Here is a 17,888-nt window from a genome sequence, read left to right as displayed (position 1 = left end):
CCTCTCCCAAGCACCCAGAACATACCTTGTACATAGTAGGTGCTCAGTGAATGTTTTCTGACTTGAAAACATCTGAAATAAAAGGAAATGTGGGCATGGTAAATGATGAGGAATCCTGACTCACCCAAAGCCATCTGGCCCGTTCTGCCCTGCCTTCAATCTGCACAGTCGCCAGGCACCCGTACCCACCCCCCCACGCCAGCCCCATGGCTGTTACCCTAGCTGCCAGACACTCACGCTCAGCCACTCTGCCCTTCATCCCACCTGAGGCCCAGAGCCTCCTGTAAACCAAACTTGGAGAGTCTGAGTAGCCTCATCCCAAAGCTAAATGGAGTGACCCTAGTTTTCTCCTAGGGACTCCACTGGAATTCTTTGGTCATTTGCTTTGTCTTCAGTAAAAAGCAATGAAAGGTGAAAAAAGAGCCCCAGCTTCGGAGGAAACAGATCTAGGTTCAAGTCCTGGTTCTTCACTTACTAGCTGAGTGGCTTGAGTTTCTTCATCTGAAAAACAGGGGTAGGGATGCCTACCTAGGGCTGTATATAGATCAGCAACACTGTAGGTAAAGCGTTGACACATAAATGTTCCCTAAATGGTAGACGTTACGATTACCCTTAAAATAGCCCTCTGGGGTGTCCTCATCTCTCCAGACTGAGGAGGCTACCGCATCTGATATTCTGTGAGGTTTTATGAGGTTATGCCCAAAGTGATGGGGTTGGTTGAAGTTGCTTTCTTAAGTCAGTAGTCCCAAGGAACACATTGTCATAAGAGCTGGGCCACTGGATTGTCATTCTAAACTTCTCAGCTTTGATCAAAGATGACAAAGGTGATCAAAAAGCTGGCATCACTTTATTTGGAATGTCCCCAGAGGTGCAAATCTTTGTCCTTGATTTTTGGAAACAAAGGTCATCAGGTCAAGCCCAGTGTATACAGTTGAGCTGGGCAGTTCTGCTCAGGAGGACAAATCCCTGTGGCTTCCACATAGGTTCTCCAGTGATATCATCACCAGGGCAACTTCTTTGAAGGGAACCCATTAATTGGGATTCCTAAGTCCTGACTTTCTCTTTGCCATCCTCACACCTGAATAACCCAACACCTTGAGGTAGTTTATAAAGAAAGAAGCAGAGGCACATGGCTGGCTGACAGGCCCCCGCTGCCGGAGTGGGCTGGCAGTGGCCACAGGCACGCCCAGTGCTGCTGCATCCCTGACACCTGAGGCAGGAGGAGTCACCACCTGAGGCCAGGGGCCCACGACAAACAGCCTTAGGGGTTACTCTGTTACCAAACCCCAGTACCCTTGGCCCAGAGAGGTACCACTTGTATGAGACCATGGATGAGGGGATGGTGCTGTCGGGTGTAAGTCCCTTGCAGCAGTGGCAGCCTGGTACCATGCCACCTGCAACAAAAGCCTGAGACAACCAACTCTTAACTGATGATATTTTCCCTTGTGGAGTTGGTGGCCACAAATTCTTTTGGCCCAAAAAATTTTGATTAAAAGGGCTTGGAGGTAGGAGAGAATCCAAGATGAGGCTTCAAGCATGGATGGGACCAGGTACTGTCACCAGACCCAGGGACTTCTCTGGCTGTCCTACCCCTCTCAGCACTTCCCTAGAAGACCAGATTAAAAGATGCGTGGTTCTGCTACCAGACAACATGGCCAGCTTGTGCACTCATGCCTTGGCCCAGTCAGTGCTTATTGTGGTCCAGCCCCCTTGTGCATTAAAGATGTAAACACAGATGAGACCATGTTCCTGCCCTCAGGGGCTTGCTTTCTGGGGGCCCAGACAGATTTCAGAGAAGTGGGTGAATGGGTATTCTGGCAGCCCTGCAAGGGCCAGCCATTCAGTATGATAGAACACAGAGTGGGTGGGTTTGGGGTCAGAGAGCAAGATCCACAGAGAGAGAGAGAGAGAGAGAGAGAGAGAGAGATGAGCCCTGGGAAGTTGCAGGGTCAGATCCTAGGTTGAAACCAAGTGCCCCTAAAACCAAGTTCCCTTACCAAGATTATGATTAATCTCTCTCTCCAAAACTTTATTCCCTTTCAAGTCACCTCTGACCTCAATCCTGTGCTAACTGAACACTAAACAACCAGAGTCACATGACTAAAACTGCTGTTGTCGATGACATCATTAATGTACTAAAATTGCTACTATAGATGTCATCGTTAATGTACAAACTCAGGTTGTTTCTCCAGGGCAAGATGAGCTAACAGATCCCTGAGCCATGGACCACCTGGCCAAAGAATCATAAACCAGAGATATTCTGACTCCTGAAACTACAATTAAGAAATGTCACAAAAATGTCACAGGACAATGATTAATCCCAGCCTCTTTGTTCTCCTCCCTCCCCCCACCAAAAAAAAAAAAAAGAAAACTCTAACTCAAAGACCAAGTTGGAGTGGACCTGAGGCATGTCTCCCATTCCCTTTGCTTGGCACCCTGCAATAAACACTGTATTTGCCTTCACCACAGCCTGGTGTCAGCAGATTGGCTTTGCTACGTGTTGGGCAAGCAGATCCGACTTTGGTTCAGTAACAAGGTGATCACAGGAGGCCAGGTGAGTAAGTTTAGGCACTGTTGAAAGAGCCACAGGGAATCACAGAAAGTTTAAACAGGGGAGTTGACATAAAGGTGATGGGTGTTTTAGAAAGCTTTCTAGTCACACTGGGAAGGAGGGCATGAGCAAGAAGCAAAAGGGCATGGGGGGAGGTGACACCACAGCAGGCTGGCCTAGGGAGGGCAGCAGCCTATTGTATTGGGAGGAGTTGGGTGGGAAGTGGGGGTCAAGCCCACAAGCTCCCTGATGCCCTGCTGCATCTTTGGTGGGCTGAGAGGTATGTGGACCTTGACAAAAGATTCTTAAGTACCTTCTGCTGCCTCAGAACAAACCACAGAGTTAAGCTGGTGGAGACAGAAAGAAGACAAGAGCAAAGAGGCCCCGTGGAGTGTTAGGCCAAAGGTAGCCACTGCCCTGGTAAGCCAAGGGCCCACCTGGCTTCTGAGGCAGGCTGGAGGGCCTGTGCAGGTCCCTCCCTGTCCCAACAAGGGGAAGGCCATTGCTAGGATGACAATAATCTATGTTAACATTGACTTGCTAAAAGTCTAAAATCGCATTTTCCAAATAAGGTTAGGCTACCTTAATTTATATGCCTAATTTTTTTTTTTTTTTTATAATTCTTTATTTTATTTATTTATTTTTGGCTGTGTTGGGTCTTCGTTTCTGTGTGAGGGCTTTCTCCAGTTGCAGCAAGTGGGGGCCACTCTTCATCGCGGTGCGCGGGCCTCTCACTATCGCGGCCTCTCTTGTTGCGGAGCACAGGCTCCAGACGCGCAGGCTCAGTAGTTGTGGCTCACGGGCCTAGTTGCTCCGCGGCATGTGGGATCTTCCCAGACCAGGGCTTGAACCCGTGTCCCCTGCATTGGCAGGCAGATTCTCAACCACTGCGCCACCAGGGAAGCCCTATATGCCTAATTTAAGTGAGGAAAATCTTACCATTTCAGGTTCTCATTATGAACTACAGAATAGTTACCTGACTGGTCCACTTCCCTCTTGCCCACCTCTGCTCTCACCAAAAAAAATATTTAGGAATGTTGTTCTGAGATTCATGAATAGCATTGTAAAAGAACCAGACTGAGGTGAAAAGTACCAGCCCTGGAGAGGCTGTAGGCATCCCTGCATTTCTGCAAGATGTCTGAGAATTTCAGGAAAGAATCTACTTAATTACCAGAGGGTTTGTTGGTAGAGGCCACAGAACGGGGAAGGTACAGTGATGGGGTCAGAAGAGAGGTGACAGGGCTGATGTGGGGGCTTGGAGGGCCTGAAGATCTGAGTTACCAACAGGAAGAAACAGGTTGGAGCCAGGGAAGAGGGCTAGGCCTGGAGACATAGCCTGGTTCTGGTCCCTGCGTTGCCACTCACAGATTGAGGAACCTGGTGGGCAAATTTCACAAAGCCATCTCTTTGGATCTCTCCTTTATTTATTTTTCAAAAAGGTTAACTGGAAAGCAATTTGGTAATGTCTACCAAACTTGAGAACACATATACCCTTGAGCCAAGACATTCCATTTCTAGGTATTTATCTTACACATATGCTCATAAAGTGCACAAAGATTCACTGCAGTCTTGTTTGTAATAATAAAGGACAAAAAACAATACAAACAAATATATGGCACATCCACACAATGGAATGCTATATAACATCAAAAATAATGAGGGATGAAATGACTTTTGATACACAGTTAAGCAGAAAAGCAAGATGTGGGACAGTTGTAGAGTGTGCTACGAGTGAGTGAAAACCAAGGTGGATGGATAGACATCTACGTTCTTATATGCACAGATTCTCTCTGGAAAGAAATGCAAGAAAGCAAACATAGGGATAGCCTGTGAGAAGGTGATCCAGTGGCTGGGGATGAGAGAGATTTGCTTCTACTATGTACTGCTTGGTGCTGTTTGGATTTTTTTTTTTTTTTTTTTTTTTTTTTACCATGTGCATGTACTACTTTTGAAAAAAAAAAAGTCAAATAAATAATTGAAGTGTGTCATCTCTTACCCTCCTGGCCCCAGTGGGCTGCCATGTGGACCAAATGTGCTCGTGTGATCTAGAGCCCAGTACTGCGCCAGGCAAACAAGGAAATCTTGCCTAACAACCATGCAACAAAAGAGCACTCAGTTTTAGTTCAATGCTTTCTCACTCTCGAAAGAAGTTCTGAGTTGTTCAGCTGAAGAGCTCCCTGTGAGCTGTTAGGGCTTTTGTTAAAGCTGGAATCAGACAAGCAGGCAGCACAACAGAGGAGCAGCTGGGCAAGACCTTGTTCCAAATCTCAGCTGAAGGTCAGCTCAGCTCCCCGTGACTCCAGAACCCAAAGGGAAGGTGCATGCCACAGGAAGGTTTCATTCCCAACCATCTTTTCTTTTTGCTAGAGGATTTATGGTTGCTGTGTGTGTGATTTTCTATGGATACTTCAAAACAAGTTTTCTGGTTTTTTCCCAGGATCTACTTTTAAACCCATTTTCACTGAGATTTAACAGATGCCCAATTTAACCATCTAAAGGAGGGGCTGGAAAGAAAATGCTGCATGGTGCACACTGTTTTACAGCACAAAATGTTATTTATAAAAGAACTTTCAAGGGGCATGTACTTTGTTTATTAGAATTACCCACAGGTGCCAAAGTAGTCTCTGGACTTAAGATTCTGGGAAGTGGCTAGTTTGACTAAGAGATACACATCACAGCAACTCCCAGAAAATAAATTGGAACCTCAAGCCTTTCTCATAGACCTCTCTAGTCATTGGTCTCAGATGTGGCTGGGCTCCTCACATCAACAACACGCAGAAGTCTGATGCTGGGGCAGGAAAAGCTTGAAACCTCAGTCATTCCTGAGCTGACGTGGTCTGCAGACATTTCCTGTGCCATTCTCTTCCTGAAGCAACCACTGCAAACTATTTGGGATTCAAGTTAAGCCAAGGAAAGAGGACAAGAAGAAGGGAGCAACATGGAGCTGAAACAAGGCCAGTGAGCAGAGGCAAGCATTGTTGATTTTAACCAGGAAATCAACTCCCATGATGGTAGAAGCAAGCCTTGAGGAACACCCACCAAGAAACTGTCATTAAGAACAACTTTGTAAGAAAAAAAAGTAAGAAAAGTAAGAAAAACAAAAGAAAAAAACCTGTCTAATTAAGTACCAATGTTGCTTTTATTGAATCTCATGGTGATTATCTGTTTACAAACCCGTCTCCCACTGTGAACCACCAGTTCCACAAAAAGAGGGACCACCCCTCACCCATCTCTAAATCCAGTTCTCCTTCAAGAAGGGAAGTTAAGCCACTTCTTACCATTTCTGCTGCCATCACCCTAATCCAAGCCCCAGCCATTGCTCCCCTACGGTATTTCAACAATAACAATAACCATCGCTAGCATTTAGAGGGCATTTATTATTTGCTAGGCACTGCTTTAAGTGTTTTGATGGAATTCACTTATTAAACCCTCACAACTCTCTGAGGTAGGTCCTATCATTTCAAATCGTTCTCATAGGCCTCTCTAGTCATTGGTCTCAGATGTGGCTGGCCCCTCACTTTCTCTCTCATAAACAACATGCAGAACAAAATGCCCCTTTCACAGATGAGGACACTGAGTCTCAGAGAGACTAAGTAAATTCTAGGAGGCACAGCTAGACTGGCAGAACTAGGATGGCCCTCAGCTGACTTCCTGGTGTGCCCTGTCACAATCACACTGCTCACCTCACCAGAGTGAGGTGAGCTTTTCAAAACTTGAAATTCATCAAAACTCCTCAATGGTTTCCTCCTCCTGCTAGGATAAAGTTGAAACCGCCACCGCATCCTTCAAGGCTCCCCTCACGCTTGCTGTTCCTCTGTACCTGCTGCCTCCAGATCTTTGCATTTGCTTTTGCCTCTTCCAGAAACACCGTTACCCTGATCACAATGCTGGCTCCTTTTCAACCTTCAGCTCTTGGCTTAAAAGTCACATGATAGAGCGGAGCCTCCCTGACCACCTCCCTTCATTTCAGCACCAGAGCATTTAACCCAACCTGAAATCACTTCAGTCGTGTATCTGGCGCCTGCTCCCCGCACCCCCCGCCCCGCCCCTTCTTAACACTGCGGGTTCTGGAGAACCGCGGCATCCTCTCTGGAGCCCTCCGTGGCCCCGCGCCTGACAAAAAGCCTGGCACACAGCAGACGCTCAATGCAGATCTGTGAACCGGATGAATGCTAGAAGGAAGCCGGGCGCTCTGCCCGGTACCTGGAGCCCAGGCCGCGGGATCCAGGCGCAGAGCTCGGCCGGGCGGCAGCAGCTCTGGCCCCGTGGCTGAGGCCAGGCTTCGAGGTGAGAACTGCAGCGGGGGCTCCTCACCTGCGCGTCGTCGACCGAGCCAGATCGGCCTTGCCAAGGTCACTCAGCGGCTCAGCCCCCGCGCCTGGCCGTCCACCCACCCCAGGGCGGCGGCGCTTCAGACTCTCGCAGCGGAGACGGTTCCCGGGACCCGGAGGCGGTGCGCCCCGGATCGGGGCCCCATCCCGGGCCGCGCGGGGGAGGTTAGGCCCGCAAGTCCTCCGGCTCCGGCTCGAGCGGGCTGGCTGTACCGCGGGGCGAGGCTGACTCGGGCTGGGCCTCGTCCGGCGCGGGCCCGTTCCCCTGGCAACGGCGCGGGCTACGGCGCCCCACAGCGGCCAAACCGCGCTGCGTCACGTCTCTCCGGCACCCTGGCTCCGGGCGGGGCTCACCAGGGACCCCCTGGCCTCCTAGCCCAACCATTCTCCATTCCTTTCCAACATTTCTTCTCAAAAACCCACTTTCCCCACGCTCAATCCACAGCTTGTCTTCTCGAAATCCTAACTTGTCCCAGAGGTGTTCCCCTCCAGTTTCCCCCCTGAGCCCACCACTCTCAGGGAGACCCTCAGTCAGCCTGCCCACTTTTTAATGAGTATGTGCTGGGCACTGGACATACCATGGGGAACACCCACGAGATCCCTGTCCTTCAGGGAGATTACAGGCTAAGGGGAAGACAGATCTAGAGACAAATAAATACAGTATACATATTGTGGCCCATAATATAAAGTGTGAAGTATAAGAGCTCAAAATATCTCCTTTCTGGGACTTCCCTGGCAGTCCAGTGGTTAGGACTCTGCGCTCTCACTGTCAATGGCCTGGGGTCAATTCCTAGTCGGGTTCAATCCCTGGTCCTGTTCAATCTCTGGTCGGGGAACTAAGGTCCCACACGACCCGTGGTGCAGCCAAATAATAGTAGTAGTAGTAGTAATAATAATCTTCTTTATTTCCTTTATTTATAAATTTATTTATTTATTTTTTTGGCTGTGTTGGGTCTTCATTGCTGTGTGCGGGCTTTCTCTAGTTGTGGTGAGCGGGGGCTACTCTTCGTTGGGGTGTGCGAGCTTCTCATTGTCGTGGCTTCTCTTGTTGCGGAGCATGGGCTCTAGCCGCGTGGGCTTCAGTAGTTGTGGCACGTGGGCTCAGTAGTTGTGGCTTGCGGGCTCTAGAGCACAGGCTCAGTAGTTGTGGCACACAGGCTTAGTTGCTCCGCAGCATGTGGGATCTTCCTGGACCAGGGATTGAACCCGTGTCCCCTGCATTGGCAGGTGGATTCTTAACCACTGCGCCACCAAGGAAGCCCTCTTTATTTCCTTTAAATCAAGCATAAATCCTACTGGGAGCTCCCATATTCCAGGCTGATGGGAAATTCAGTCTTGGTCTCTACTAGGCTCCTCTTTACCCAGGTTATTCCAAGGACTCAGGACCTCCTGCAGGAGCAAACACTGTGAGAAGCACTGTCTGGTCATGGGTCCTCTCTGGTACTAAGGCCACAGCCATTGTCCCACCCACAGGACTTTTAGATTTGGGCCTTGTGGGGCCATGCCTGCTGCGCCGGGGCTGCCAGGGGACAGGCACTTGCTTCCTCTGTTCCAGGGCCTGCAGACTGTCTTCCCTTTCCCTGCCTGAGGGACCTCCCTGCTGAACTTGGTTTCCCTGAATGATCCCTCTCCCCTCCACTTGGGGACACTCAGAATGAACACTCCTATGAGCTCAGGCTTTCTCAAAAGACAGGAAGAGACTTTGTCTTCCACCAGGTGTCCTATCCATATCTCCAAGGCCCTAAAAAGGTGAGCAGCTGGCTGGCTACCTGCTCAGAATGGGCTGGACAGAAAACATCCCTATCCCTAAAATTATCAGCCACAAGCATACAACAAAAGCAACATAGCAACTCCTGCTCTGTCATATGCCAATTGTGGGTCCTGTGCAAGTGTCTTTATCTCTCTACCATACAAATTCTTGTTTCCAGGACTGATAAACTCAAACTTGATATGGAATAAATATCAGTGCTACTCTGGCCTCAGAAATACAAGATGACTCCTCAACTCTTATCTGGAATTGTAGAACTTAGGGTCGAAAAGAGATGGTGACCCAGAAATCAAGGTGGAGGGTGAGCCCTTCTATGCCCACAGGGAAGGGAGGGACTGGAGAGTCAAGCCTTCTGGACCCTGGGTCCATCTGCCTCCCAGGCACTTCTAGATGTCCCGTGGGTATCTAAATGCAGCATACCCCTATATGCCCTCTTCGTCCTTCCCACAACCTGCTCCTCCCTTCAGGCCCTCTGAAGGGCACCACTACCTACCCAGTCTCCTCCTAGTCCTTGCCCAGCTAACCCATACAGTCCCCAAGGCCAGGCAGTCCTCCCTATAAAATACGTCCTGTGTTCATTCTTCCCACCCCACTGTAGCCCAGACCACCAGCATCTTTCTTGCTGACTCTGCAGCAGCGTTCTGTCTGTCTCCCTAACATCAGCCTGTCTGCTTCCAGTGCATTCTCCTCCCAGCTGCCAGGCTTATCATTCCTTCTCTTTATTTGTTAAAGTGGGTGGTAGTCTGAATAACGGCTTCCCAAAGATGTCCATATCCTAATTTCTGGAACCTATGAATATGTTACCTCACGTGGCAAAGTGTACTTTGCAGATATGATAAGGATCTTGAGATGGGAGAGATTCTCCTGGATTATCCAGGTGAGCTCAGTATAATCACAAGGGCCCTTATAAGAGAGAGTCATGGAAGGGTCAGAGTGGGAGGAGATGTGATGATGAAAGCAGAGGTCAGAGAGATTTGAAGACAGTATACTTCTGGCTTTGAAGATAGAGGAAGAAGCCATGAGCCAACGAATACAGGTGTCCTCTAGAATCTGGAAAAGGCAAGGGAACAGATCCTCCCCTAGAGCCTCCAGAAGGAACCAGTCAGTTGACCCCTTGACATTAGCCCAGTGAGACCCATTTCAAACTTCTGACCTCCAGAACTGCAAGATAATAAATTCATGTTGTTTTAAGCCACTGAATTTGTGGCACTTTGTTGTATCAGCAATAGGAAACTAATACAGTGGGTTTCAAATAGGGTTAGGTGTATATACATGCATTTATCCAATTAAAGCTATTTCATTTGAAACAAAAATGACTGCCCAGATTCCCTGGATGTCTATCTGAGTGACTTCAGGCCAAGCTCTCTGAAAAGAAGACTCCCTCTGGCCAAATTTGCTTCTTAAAGGCACAGGCAATTTGATGGTGTTCTGAGTCTGTCATCCTGGTGTGGTAACCAATCCAGAACCTGACACGGCCCAGGGCATCACCTACTGAGGAAGGCCACACATTGCTAACACAACCTCATCAGTCTTCTGTTTAAGATACTTCCAGGGCTTCCTTTTGCCTTTAGGATCCATTGAAACGCCAAAGCATGGCTTCCAAAGCCCAGCCCAGCGAGCTCCCGTCCACCTCCTCATCCCCGTCCCCTGATTGGTGCAATTCCTGGAACCCAAGTCTTTCGCTCCCACCCCAGGCTCTTTCCCACAGGGTTCCCTTTACTTCGAGTGTAGTTTCAGCTCCTACTGCCCCCTCTGGCCAGTTTCTATGAAAACATGAGACACATTTGTCTGGGACAGAAGTCATCTCTTAGGGCAGGACTTGTTCCTGCCCAGAGCAGCTGCCCCTGACCAGCAAGGCAGGTCTGCCCAGGGTGAACAGCCCAGGCTGTAGGGACAAAAAAACCCAACTGTGGTTTAAAGAACTTGTGCACATGTGTGTGACAAGGTTCCAAGCTAGTTTACCTGACTCCTAGAGTTGCCAGAAGAGACTCCTAGGCAGCTCCTCCCACCCTGGGCTGGGAGAATGGGCAGCCCATTCTTAATTAGAGCCAATGTATGTCCAGGCTTCCTGGGACTTGTCACTTGTCCCAGGGCATGTCAGTGGTTACCTGTTTCAATCCGAGCTCTGCCAGTCACCAGCTGGGCAAATTCCTTAACCTCTCTAAATCTCAGTTTGCTCCTATGTGAAACAGGGATAACAATAGCTACAGCATAGAGCCATGATGAGGCCTAAAAATGTGGTCCTGCCTATGAAGCACACGGAATGTCCCATTGGTAGTGGACATTGATACGTATAATCTAGACCCTGCTTGTCTTTCAATCAGGAAATGATCCTCTCCATTTCATTAACAAATGGAGTTAAATTTTAATTATCAAATGCACCTGGTGGGATGCGGTTAGCCACAGCTCTTGCTCTCTGCGTCCATTTTGTCTGGGTCACAGGACACTTTCCAGTGGGCCTTGGATGAGTCAGCCCATCCACTTGGCTTGTCCCCATGGCCACCAGCATCTCTTGCCCTGGCAAACATAGCGCCCTCATGACTGGTCTTTCGCTTCCACTGCGGGCTCCCCATCCCCATCAGTCCGTTCTCCTCACAGCCTGTGCCTGTCTTTAAAAAAAAAAAAAGAAGGAAAGAAAAAAAGGCAAACTGATTATTTTACTTCTTGCTACAACTCTCAATGACTCTCCCTGCTCCCCAGGGAGCAGTATTTCGATATACCATGGAATTAGAATAAAAACCTCCTCCAAAACCTCCCTTGCCCCCTGGCTCCAGCTGACCTCTGCAGCCTCCTGGCCTCCCTTTCCTTGAAGGACCAGACTCCCTCTTATACCAGGGGCCTTTGCATGTGATGCTTTTGCTACCTGGAACATCACTTCCTCCAGGAAACCTTTCTCTGACCCTCAGAATAGAAGAGGTCACAAGACTCTGCTGTCTAGTTCCTTCTGTCAGTAGTGGCTCCTTGATTGTATAGTGATCTGATTAGGGGCTGTCCTCCAGCCAGACACAGAGACCACAAGGGGAGGAATACTTATCTAACTCACCATGGCTTCCCTAAGCATGGAGCCTGGAACACAGTAAGCACTCAATAGATGTTTGTTGAATGAACGAAGGAGGGAACAAACAAATGAAAGGATAGAGCTACTTATAGGAATTCTTTTGTGAAGCCTTTTGTAAGGTAAATAATACTTGTTGAATCATTTTTGGTGTAAAAATTGACTTTCCTATATTACTGTCCCTTCATCATAGTAAATCTATTATTTCCATGTCCCTTGTAAAGATTTTTTTTATTTGCTACATTCAAGACATTTTCCTCCCATTAATTTTTCCTTGTTAAGTAGTTTTTGTGACCATTTTATGCTTTAAGAAAGAAGTGCCATTTGGTATTTACAATATTCTCTCAGCTTCCTTGGTGAGAAGACTCTGGCAGCTTTCTCACTGTTGACTCTGACCAGTGCAGCTTGGAACACGATGTCATCCCTCCAGAACTCTCTCAGACCTAGATAAAACTTATTCTGTGTCTCCAGTTAGGAACAAGGTGTTTGGAAACAGCACCTTATGCAACAGAGATGATGCAGGGCCATCCCTCGGAGGCAAATGAAATAAGGATCATGGCGTGTGGAGAATGTATTCACAGTGTCCTAGGAACCAAAGATTTTAAAGCTTCTCTGCCAGTAATTCAGTTTTTATTTTATGTTTCTTGGAAAATGGAAGGCCTGTATTTACCACATGTGTTATCTCAGATGCAGACAGGGGAAAAAAAAAAAAGGTATCCTGCGCTGATAAGGATTTCCATGGCAGCCCGGTCAAAGCTGCCCTCTTTGCAACTGGCCTCCACCTGGCCCTGCACGTGCTCCCCTGGGAGGGGTTTCTCTATTCAGCATGATATCTGTCTTTTTGCTTCCTCATTTCTATGGGGAATGGTACATGCATACAAAGTCATTGACTATTCTTACTTTATTTCAGAAATGTGCAGGGCTGAGGCACCTGAATTTTTCCTCAAATACTTTAAAGCAAACTATGTGGCAGAACCCCTCATGCCTGCTCCCAGAGGAATTTCCTTTGAGTGTTCATATCTCGAAAGCTTATGTAACCTGACACAATTATCTAAAAAGCCTTGGAATCCGAAAGAACAGAGATATGAGCTAGGAATGAAGGTTGGAGCTGGGAAAGAAGTGTTCTCCCAGCCTGGGGACTGGGTCATACTTCACTATGACAATGCACAATTCAACTTCCAAAGAAAAATGTTAACCCCTGGCACTGTGACGAGTGGGTACCCTCGCTTATCTCTCTGAACAAGGAATCTCTTGATGAGGTGCTCGAGGGGCATTACAAAGCCTTAGACCTGGCTGGCGGTTAAAAATATTTCTATAACCATCTTGAGCAACTGGTCTTCCCAGGATGAAAGCAAGAGTGGCTTGGGCCCCTTCTAGAAGACAACCCTCTCCACTAACTCAAAGATCAACCCATCCTGAGAGTTGGAGTCTCATGCCAGTGGTTAGCGCTGCAAAGGAGGTGTGGAGTGAGCTCTGAAATCCATATTTTCACCAAGTGATTGGTCCAGGTGATTTTGACTCAAGCCCAGCTCAATCCCCAACTCAGGGGAGAGGGAAGGAGATGAGGACAGAAACTGTAAGTGCAGACCTAAAATCAGGACTCCACAGGGAGATGACCCTGCCATGTGCCCGAAAGCCCTTGTGCCAAGAAGCTTCTTTCTCCTCTCTTTGTTTTCACTTTTAGAAATCCCAGCCCCACTTGCTATTTGCATACCAGCGGTGAGGGACCTCCAAGGAGAATAGGCACCACTCGTAGGTGGTTGGCTTTTCAAGGAATTTGCTGGAGAAAATTGGAGGCAGGGCAGTGAACAAAACCCCCTCCATCTGGTTTCAGTTTATTTGAAAAAACAACACACACAGGCCTCCCCACCAGCAATCAGAAAACAGCCACAGCTCCCCAAGGAGGGTGTTAGCCACAAGGGGTGGGACTGAATTATGTATATGCAAATAAATTAAACCAGCCAGCCAACAGCAACTAATTTTTGTATCTTTTGCAGTTGTTCTGCCAAGAAAAGGCCTGAATCAGGGTGATGGAAGTTGTAAGGAAGCAAGTTTTGGAATTAGTTTTAACAACTTGCCTTAATTCTACCATTGGGAGACATGTTTCTAATCCAGAAGCAAATTTTATTTTATTTTATTTTATTTAAAAAAATTTTTTGGAGCAGAAAAAGTTTTATCACAGGGCCAAGCAAGAAAAATGGGTGGCTCATGCTCAAAAACCCTAAACTCCCAGAAGCAAATTTTAAAAGGTTGATAGTCTTTCACCTGGGTGTTGCCCACTGAATAATGCCAACCTCCTAGGCTGAAGGCCAAGGGGCAGTGCTGCCTGATGGTTGGGAGCAGAGTGTCTGGATGGCTGAGTGACCTAGGGCATGTCACTGAATCTCTCTGAGTCTGTTTCCTTATGTATAGAATGGTTGTACCTGCTTCATAGGGATAATGTGAGGATAGTAAATAAAATTAAGTATAAGATAGTCAAACACAAGGACTGGCACACAGCAAGCACATAGTAAATGTGGCAGAGGATTATGAATAACTCAGAGCCTCACTGCAGGACCCAAGAAGACCAGTTTCACCTGGAGTCAGCCAAGCTGTCCCAGCAAGTGTTCTCAGCTGGGGCTTGCCTTTCCCCTGGGGCTGGTCCAGAAAACCCTTTAGAGCAAATTCTCTTAGTGTTTTCCAAACTCGAGGGCCCTAATCCCCAAATACCTGCCTTCAATCCTGGAAGCAAAAGAAAAGAAGTTCAGAGAAGGGTGCTGGACATGGTTTGAAAATGCAAGTGATACTCCTGGCTTCCTGCATTTCCCCATCCCTTCTCCCCAGTAAGTGAAGGGCCTGACTTCCAGGTGCACAGCCTAGAGGAGAGGGATGGGGGACTCAGTTCATGCCCAGTGAGTTGGCAGTCTCCCAGGCTCTTGTGCCACGTGAGTGATGTGCTGGGGACCATGGGCACCCAGCTACCTCTGGGCTCAGCCCTCATATGTCCACAAGCACTTCGGGCTGTTTATCCAAAACAGACCTTTGCTTCTGTCCCTCGTAGGGATGCACCAACAGGACTCCCGGCCTCCCCTCTTTCCTTGTCCCCAAACCCATTTCCTGGCCAACTGGGACAGGGGCCTTATTTGCTCAAGACCATTCCCAGCTCTCCTTTGCCCTCAGAATGAAGTCTAAGAGGGCACATGTGGCAAACTTAGCTCTGCATTAACAGAGCCAGACTTCGGGCTCTGGTACACTTGATTTTGAATCTTGGGGCTGGTCCAAGATTCAAACTTAAGTGAACCTGAGTTTGAGACCTTGAACAACTTTCCTAGCCTCCGGAAGCCTCAGTTTCCTTGAATGTAAAATAGTAATGATGATACCCACTACAAAGGGCTATTGTGAGGCTTCTGCACCCCAACACAGGGCTTGGGACAGAGCAAGAGGTTTGGAGGCCAGTGCATGGAATGAAGATTGAGGATGAGGTAGGAGGGGTCGGCTGCCAGAACTAGGGAAGATGATGAGACCAGTTTTGGACATGCTGAGTGTAAGGGGCCTATAGGTGTCCACGGGAGGCATCTGGGGGCAGCTGGACATGTGGGCCTGGAGTTAAGAGCAAGGCCTTGGCTGGAAAGAAGCATGGGAGTCGCCAGTATGTGAGTAGGAAGATGAGCTCATGGTGGGGGAGGGACTGAGTATGAGGCTTCCACAGCCAGAGGTTCACCCACAGGGAAGAGAAGCTTGTGAAGGAGGCTGAGAGGGAGAGCCAGAGAGGTAGGAGGAAACCCAGCAGCAGTGGCTTTGCAGGTGCCAAAGGGAGAAAGGGCCTGGGGTACTGAGGAGTTAACTGAAAGCAGAGGTGTATCCATGGTATGTGAGGACTAGGATGTCATTCATTGGTGACCCTGGCGTGGTCAGGAGTGGGAGCTGACTCAGAGCTAGAGTGGGGAGAGGAGAGTGGAGATGGTGACTATAGACAGTTTTTGAGAAATGCGGCTGAGAATGGTGGGGGGGAGCATGAGAACAATGCTTGGGGAAAGGGATATAGGATTGAGTGAGAGAAGTTCTTTATTGCGATTACCAGAGGGAGAGGCCAGAGCCGAGCCAGCGTGCATGCTGCTGGGAGGGAGCCAGTGGTTACTTATTACAGCCACAGTGCCCAGCACAGGGCCCGGCATGAAGTAGGAACTCAATAAAAGTACTCCCTGTGAGGACGGGGAGGGATGGGGTCGGGAACTTGGGTGGAGAGATTGGCCATTGGCAGGAAGAGGCTCCCCTCTGCCATTGTGCCAGGAGGGAGGAGTGATGGGGTGCCAGGGGGTAAGCAGAATACAAGGCAGGGCCTCCTTGGGACTCTGCTGCCTCTGAACCTGAAGATGAGCTCGTGGTGGGGGAGGGACCGAGCGTGAGGCTTCCACAGCCTGACCACAGAGGAAGGATGAGGAGGTGATAAGTGAGTGCTTGGCTCCAGAAACCTGGTGTGGTCAGGGAACAGAACATGAGCTCTTAGAGCCTGCCACTTGGCACGCCCCATCCTGGATTTCTGTTCCTACCATCCTCAGGTCCAGCGGTCACCTTCCCTGTACCCCTTTCAGAGCCATGCCCTCCCCCAAAGGCCAGCAGATGGGGCCAGTGAGCTGCCGGGCTCGGCGGGAACAGACCGGAGCCAGCTTGCCAGCCACCCCCCACCCCACCCCCGCCGCCACCTCACGGCCCTCCGGAGCCTGGGGCACAGGGGGTGGGGGGTTTGGCTCACCAGGTTTCTGACTCGGGGTGGCGAGGGGTGAGACTAAGGACGAAGGAAAACTATGGGTTGAGGGCTTAGGGGTGGGGTGGCTCAGGGGCTCCGCTCCTTCCGCTTGCCCTTCATTCCTCTGCCCCTGCCAGGCCCTGCCTTATCTGCTGGGGCTCCTGCCGTCTGCCCCCACCCCCTTCCCTTCTCTTCCCTAGAGGACCCTGCCAGCCCAGACTCTTGGTTCTGGCAGAGGCTGGTTCTCTGCCCTTGGGCAGGCACAGCCTGGCACCAGGCCTCAGACAGGGCTGGGCCAGCCCCTCCCAGTCATGACTGCCTGAACCACCTTCTTTCTACTTCCAGAATGTCTCCACCTGATGAGAGGTAAGGGGTCAGCTGCTGAGGAGGTCACAGGGGGCTGGCGCATAGATCCTGGGAAGGAGGCCTGACCGCCTAGCCTCCTGGCCGCCTGGCCTAGGAAGTAGGATGAATTTCTGGAGGGGTGGGTTAAATAAAAATGTGACAGATCATCCAGTCCCACGAGACCCAAACCATGCAAGGCTAATATTTCTGTCTAAGGTGGCACAGTGTCCCAGAAGCTGAACAGGCAACACCTCCAGCCCATCCTAGCCATCCTATACTCCACAACCAAAGACAATTCCCTACATCCCCTCCCAGCAAGTCTCTCTCCCCATCGTGGGCTTCCCAATGAGTCAGGATCCTTCATGTTTCCTCCCCAGGACAGCGTAAGATCTTGTTTCTCAGACTCTGTTTTCACCTTGCTTTCCCACTTCCACCTCCCTACCCTTTGACTCCTGCTCTGGCAAGCACTGGCACTACCTGTGTGGCCTTGACCTTGAAAGCTGCCTGGGACCCCTCTTCCTCTCCTCTACATCCCCTCTGCAGTCCCAGGGGGAAGCCCTTAAGGGTCGGAAGCTGGAGAAACCACAGCCAGACTCTCAGTAGGATAACTAGAGCTGGGAGGGGGGCGTCCCACCAACCCAGGGTCTACAGCTCAGATCAGGAGGCCAGGTCAAGGGTGCCGTGTCCACCTCTGAGACTGGGACACAGATTCAGGACAACAGGAGTCAGCAGGTTTTGGAGAGTGAATGTTTCCCTGAGTGTCCAGAGACTGGACCCAAGGGAGTCACTGAAAACACACACAACACACACACACGTACTTACACGCACATACAGGATTATGGCACAGGGAGAGACATGTCATTTGTGTATGGACAAGCTATGGAGCCCACGGACACGAGTGTACACAAATACAGGCATACACAGGCACACAAGGTCATGTACCCAAAGTCAGGCACACACACCCTCCCCAGGCAAGTGCTGCCTCCCTGGGCCAGGGCTAGCTTGTAATCTGTACTTACAGGAGGAGAAATAGGTGGAAGCACAGAAGTGGCTCCGGGAAGGACATGGGTCCTTCACCTTCCGCTTAAGTGGGTCTGACTCCCAGCCCATCC

The 17,888-nt window shown here is 49.5% G+C and overlaps 1 protein-coding gene across 14 annotated transcripts in view; it reads right to left on the bottom strand.

Moving 5' to 3' along the window:
• The window catches only part of ZDHHC1 (zDHHC palmitoyltransferase 1), a 32,228-nt gene that overhangs the window by 13,149 nt on the left and 1,191 nt on the right, over positions 1–17,888 (bottom strand). For 12 of the 14 annotated variants that reach the window (XR_014237769.1, XR_014237770.1, XR_014237771.1 and 9 more), the window contains exon 2: positions 26–72. Coding sequence is in view for 11 of the 14 variants with exons in the window: in XM_082368955.1 (XP_082225081.1) it covers positions 26–34 (9 nt within the window). In the remaining 3 variants the exon portion in view is untranslated. Of the gene's footprint in view, positions 1–25; positions 73–6,865; positions 7,166–11,032; positions 11,260–17,888 lie in introns of those variants that run through there. The other 2 variants (XM_082368960.1, XM_082368959.1) reach the window with 2 other exon arrangements.

The sequence above is a fragment of the Balaenoptera borealis genome, assembly GCF_965194805.1.
Source record: "Balaenoptera borealis genome assembly, chromosome: 19".
Taxonomy (NCBI): Eukaryota; Metazoa; Chordata; class Mammalia; order Artiodactyla; family Balaenopteridae; genus Balaenoptera; species Balaenoptera borealis.
The sequence above is the reverse complement of the archived record's forward strand: the minus strand, read 5'-3'. Positions and strand labels throughout refer to the sequence as shown.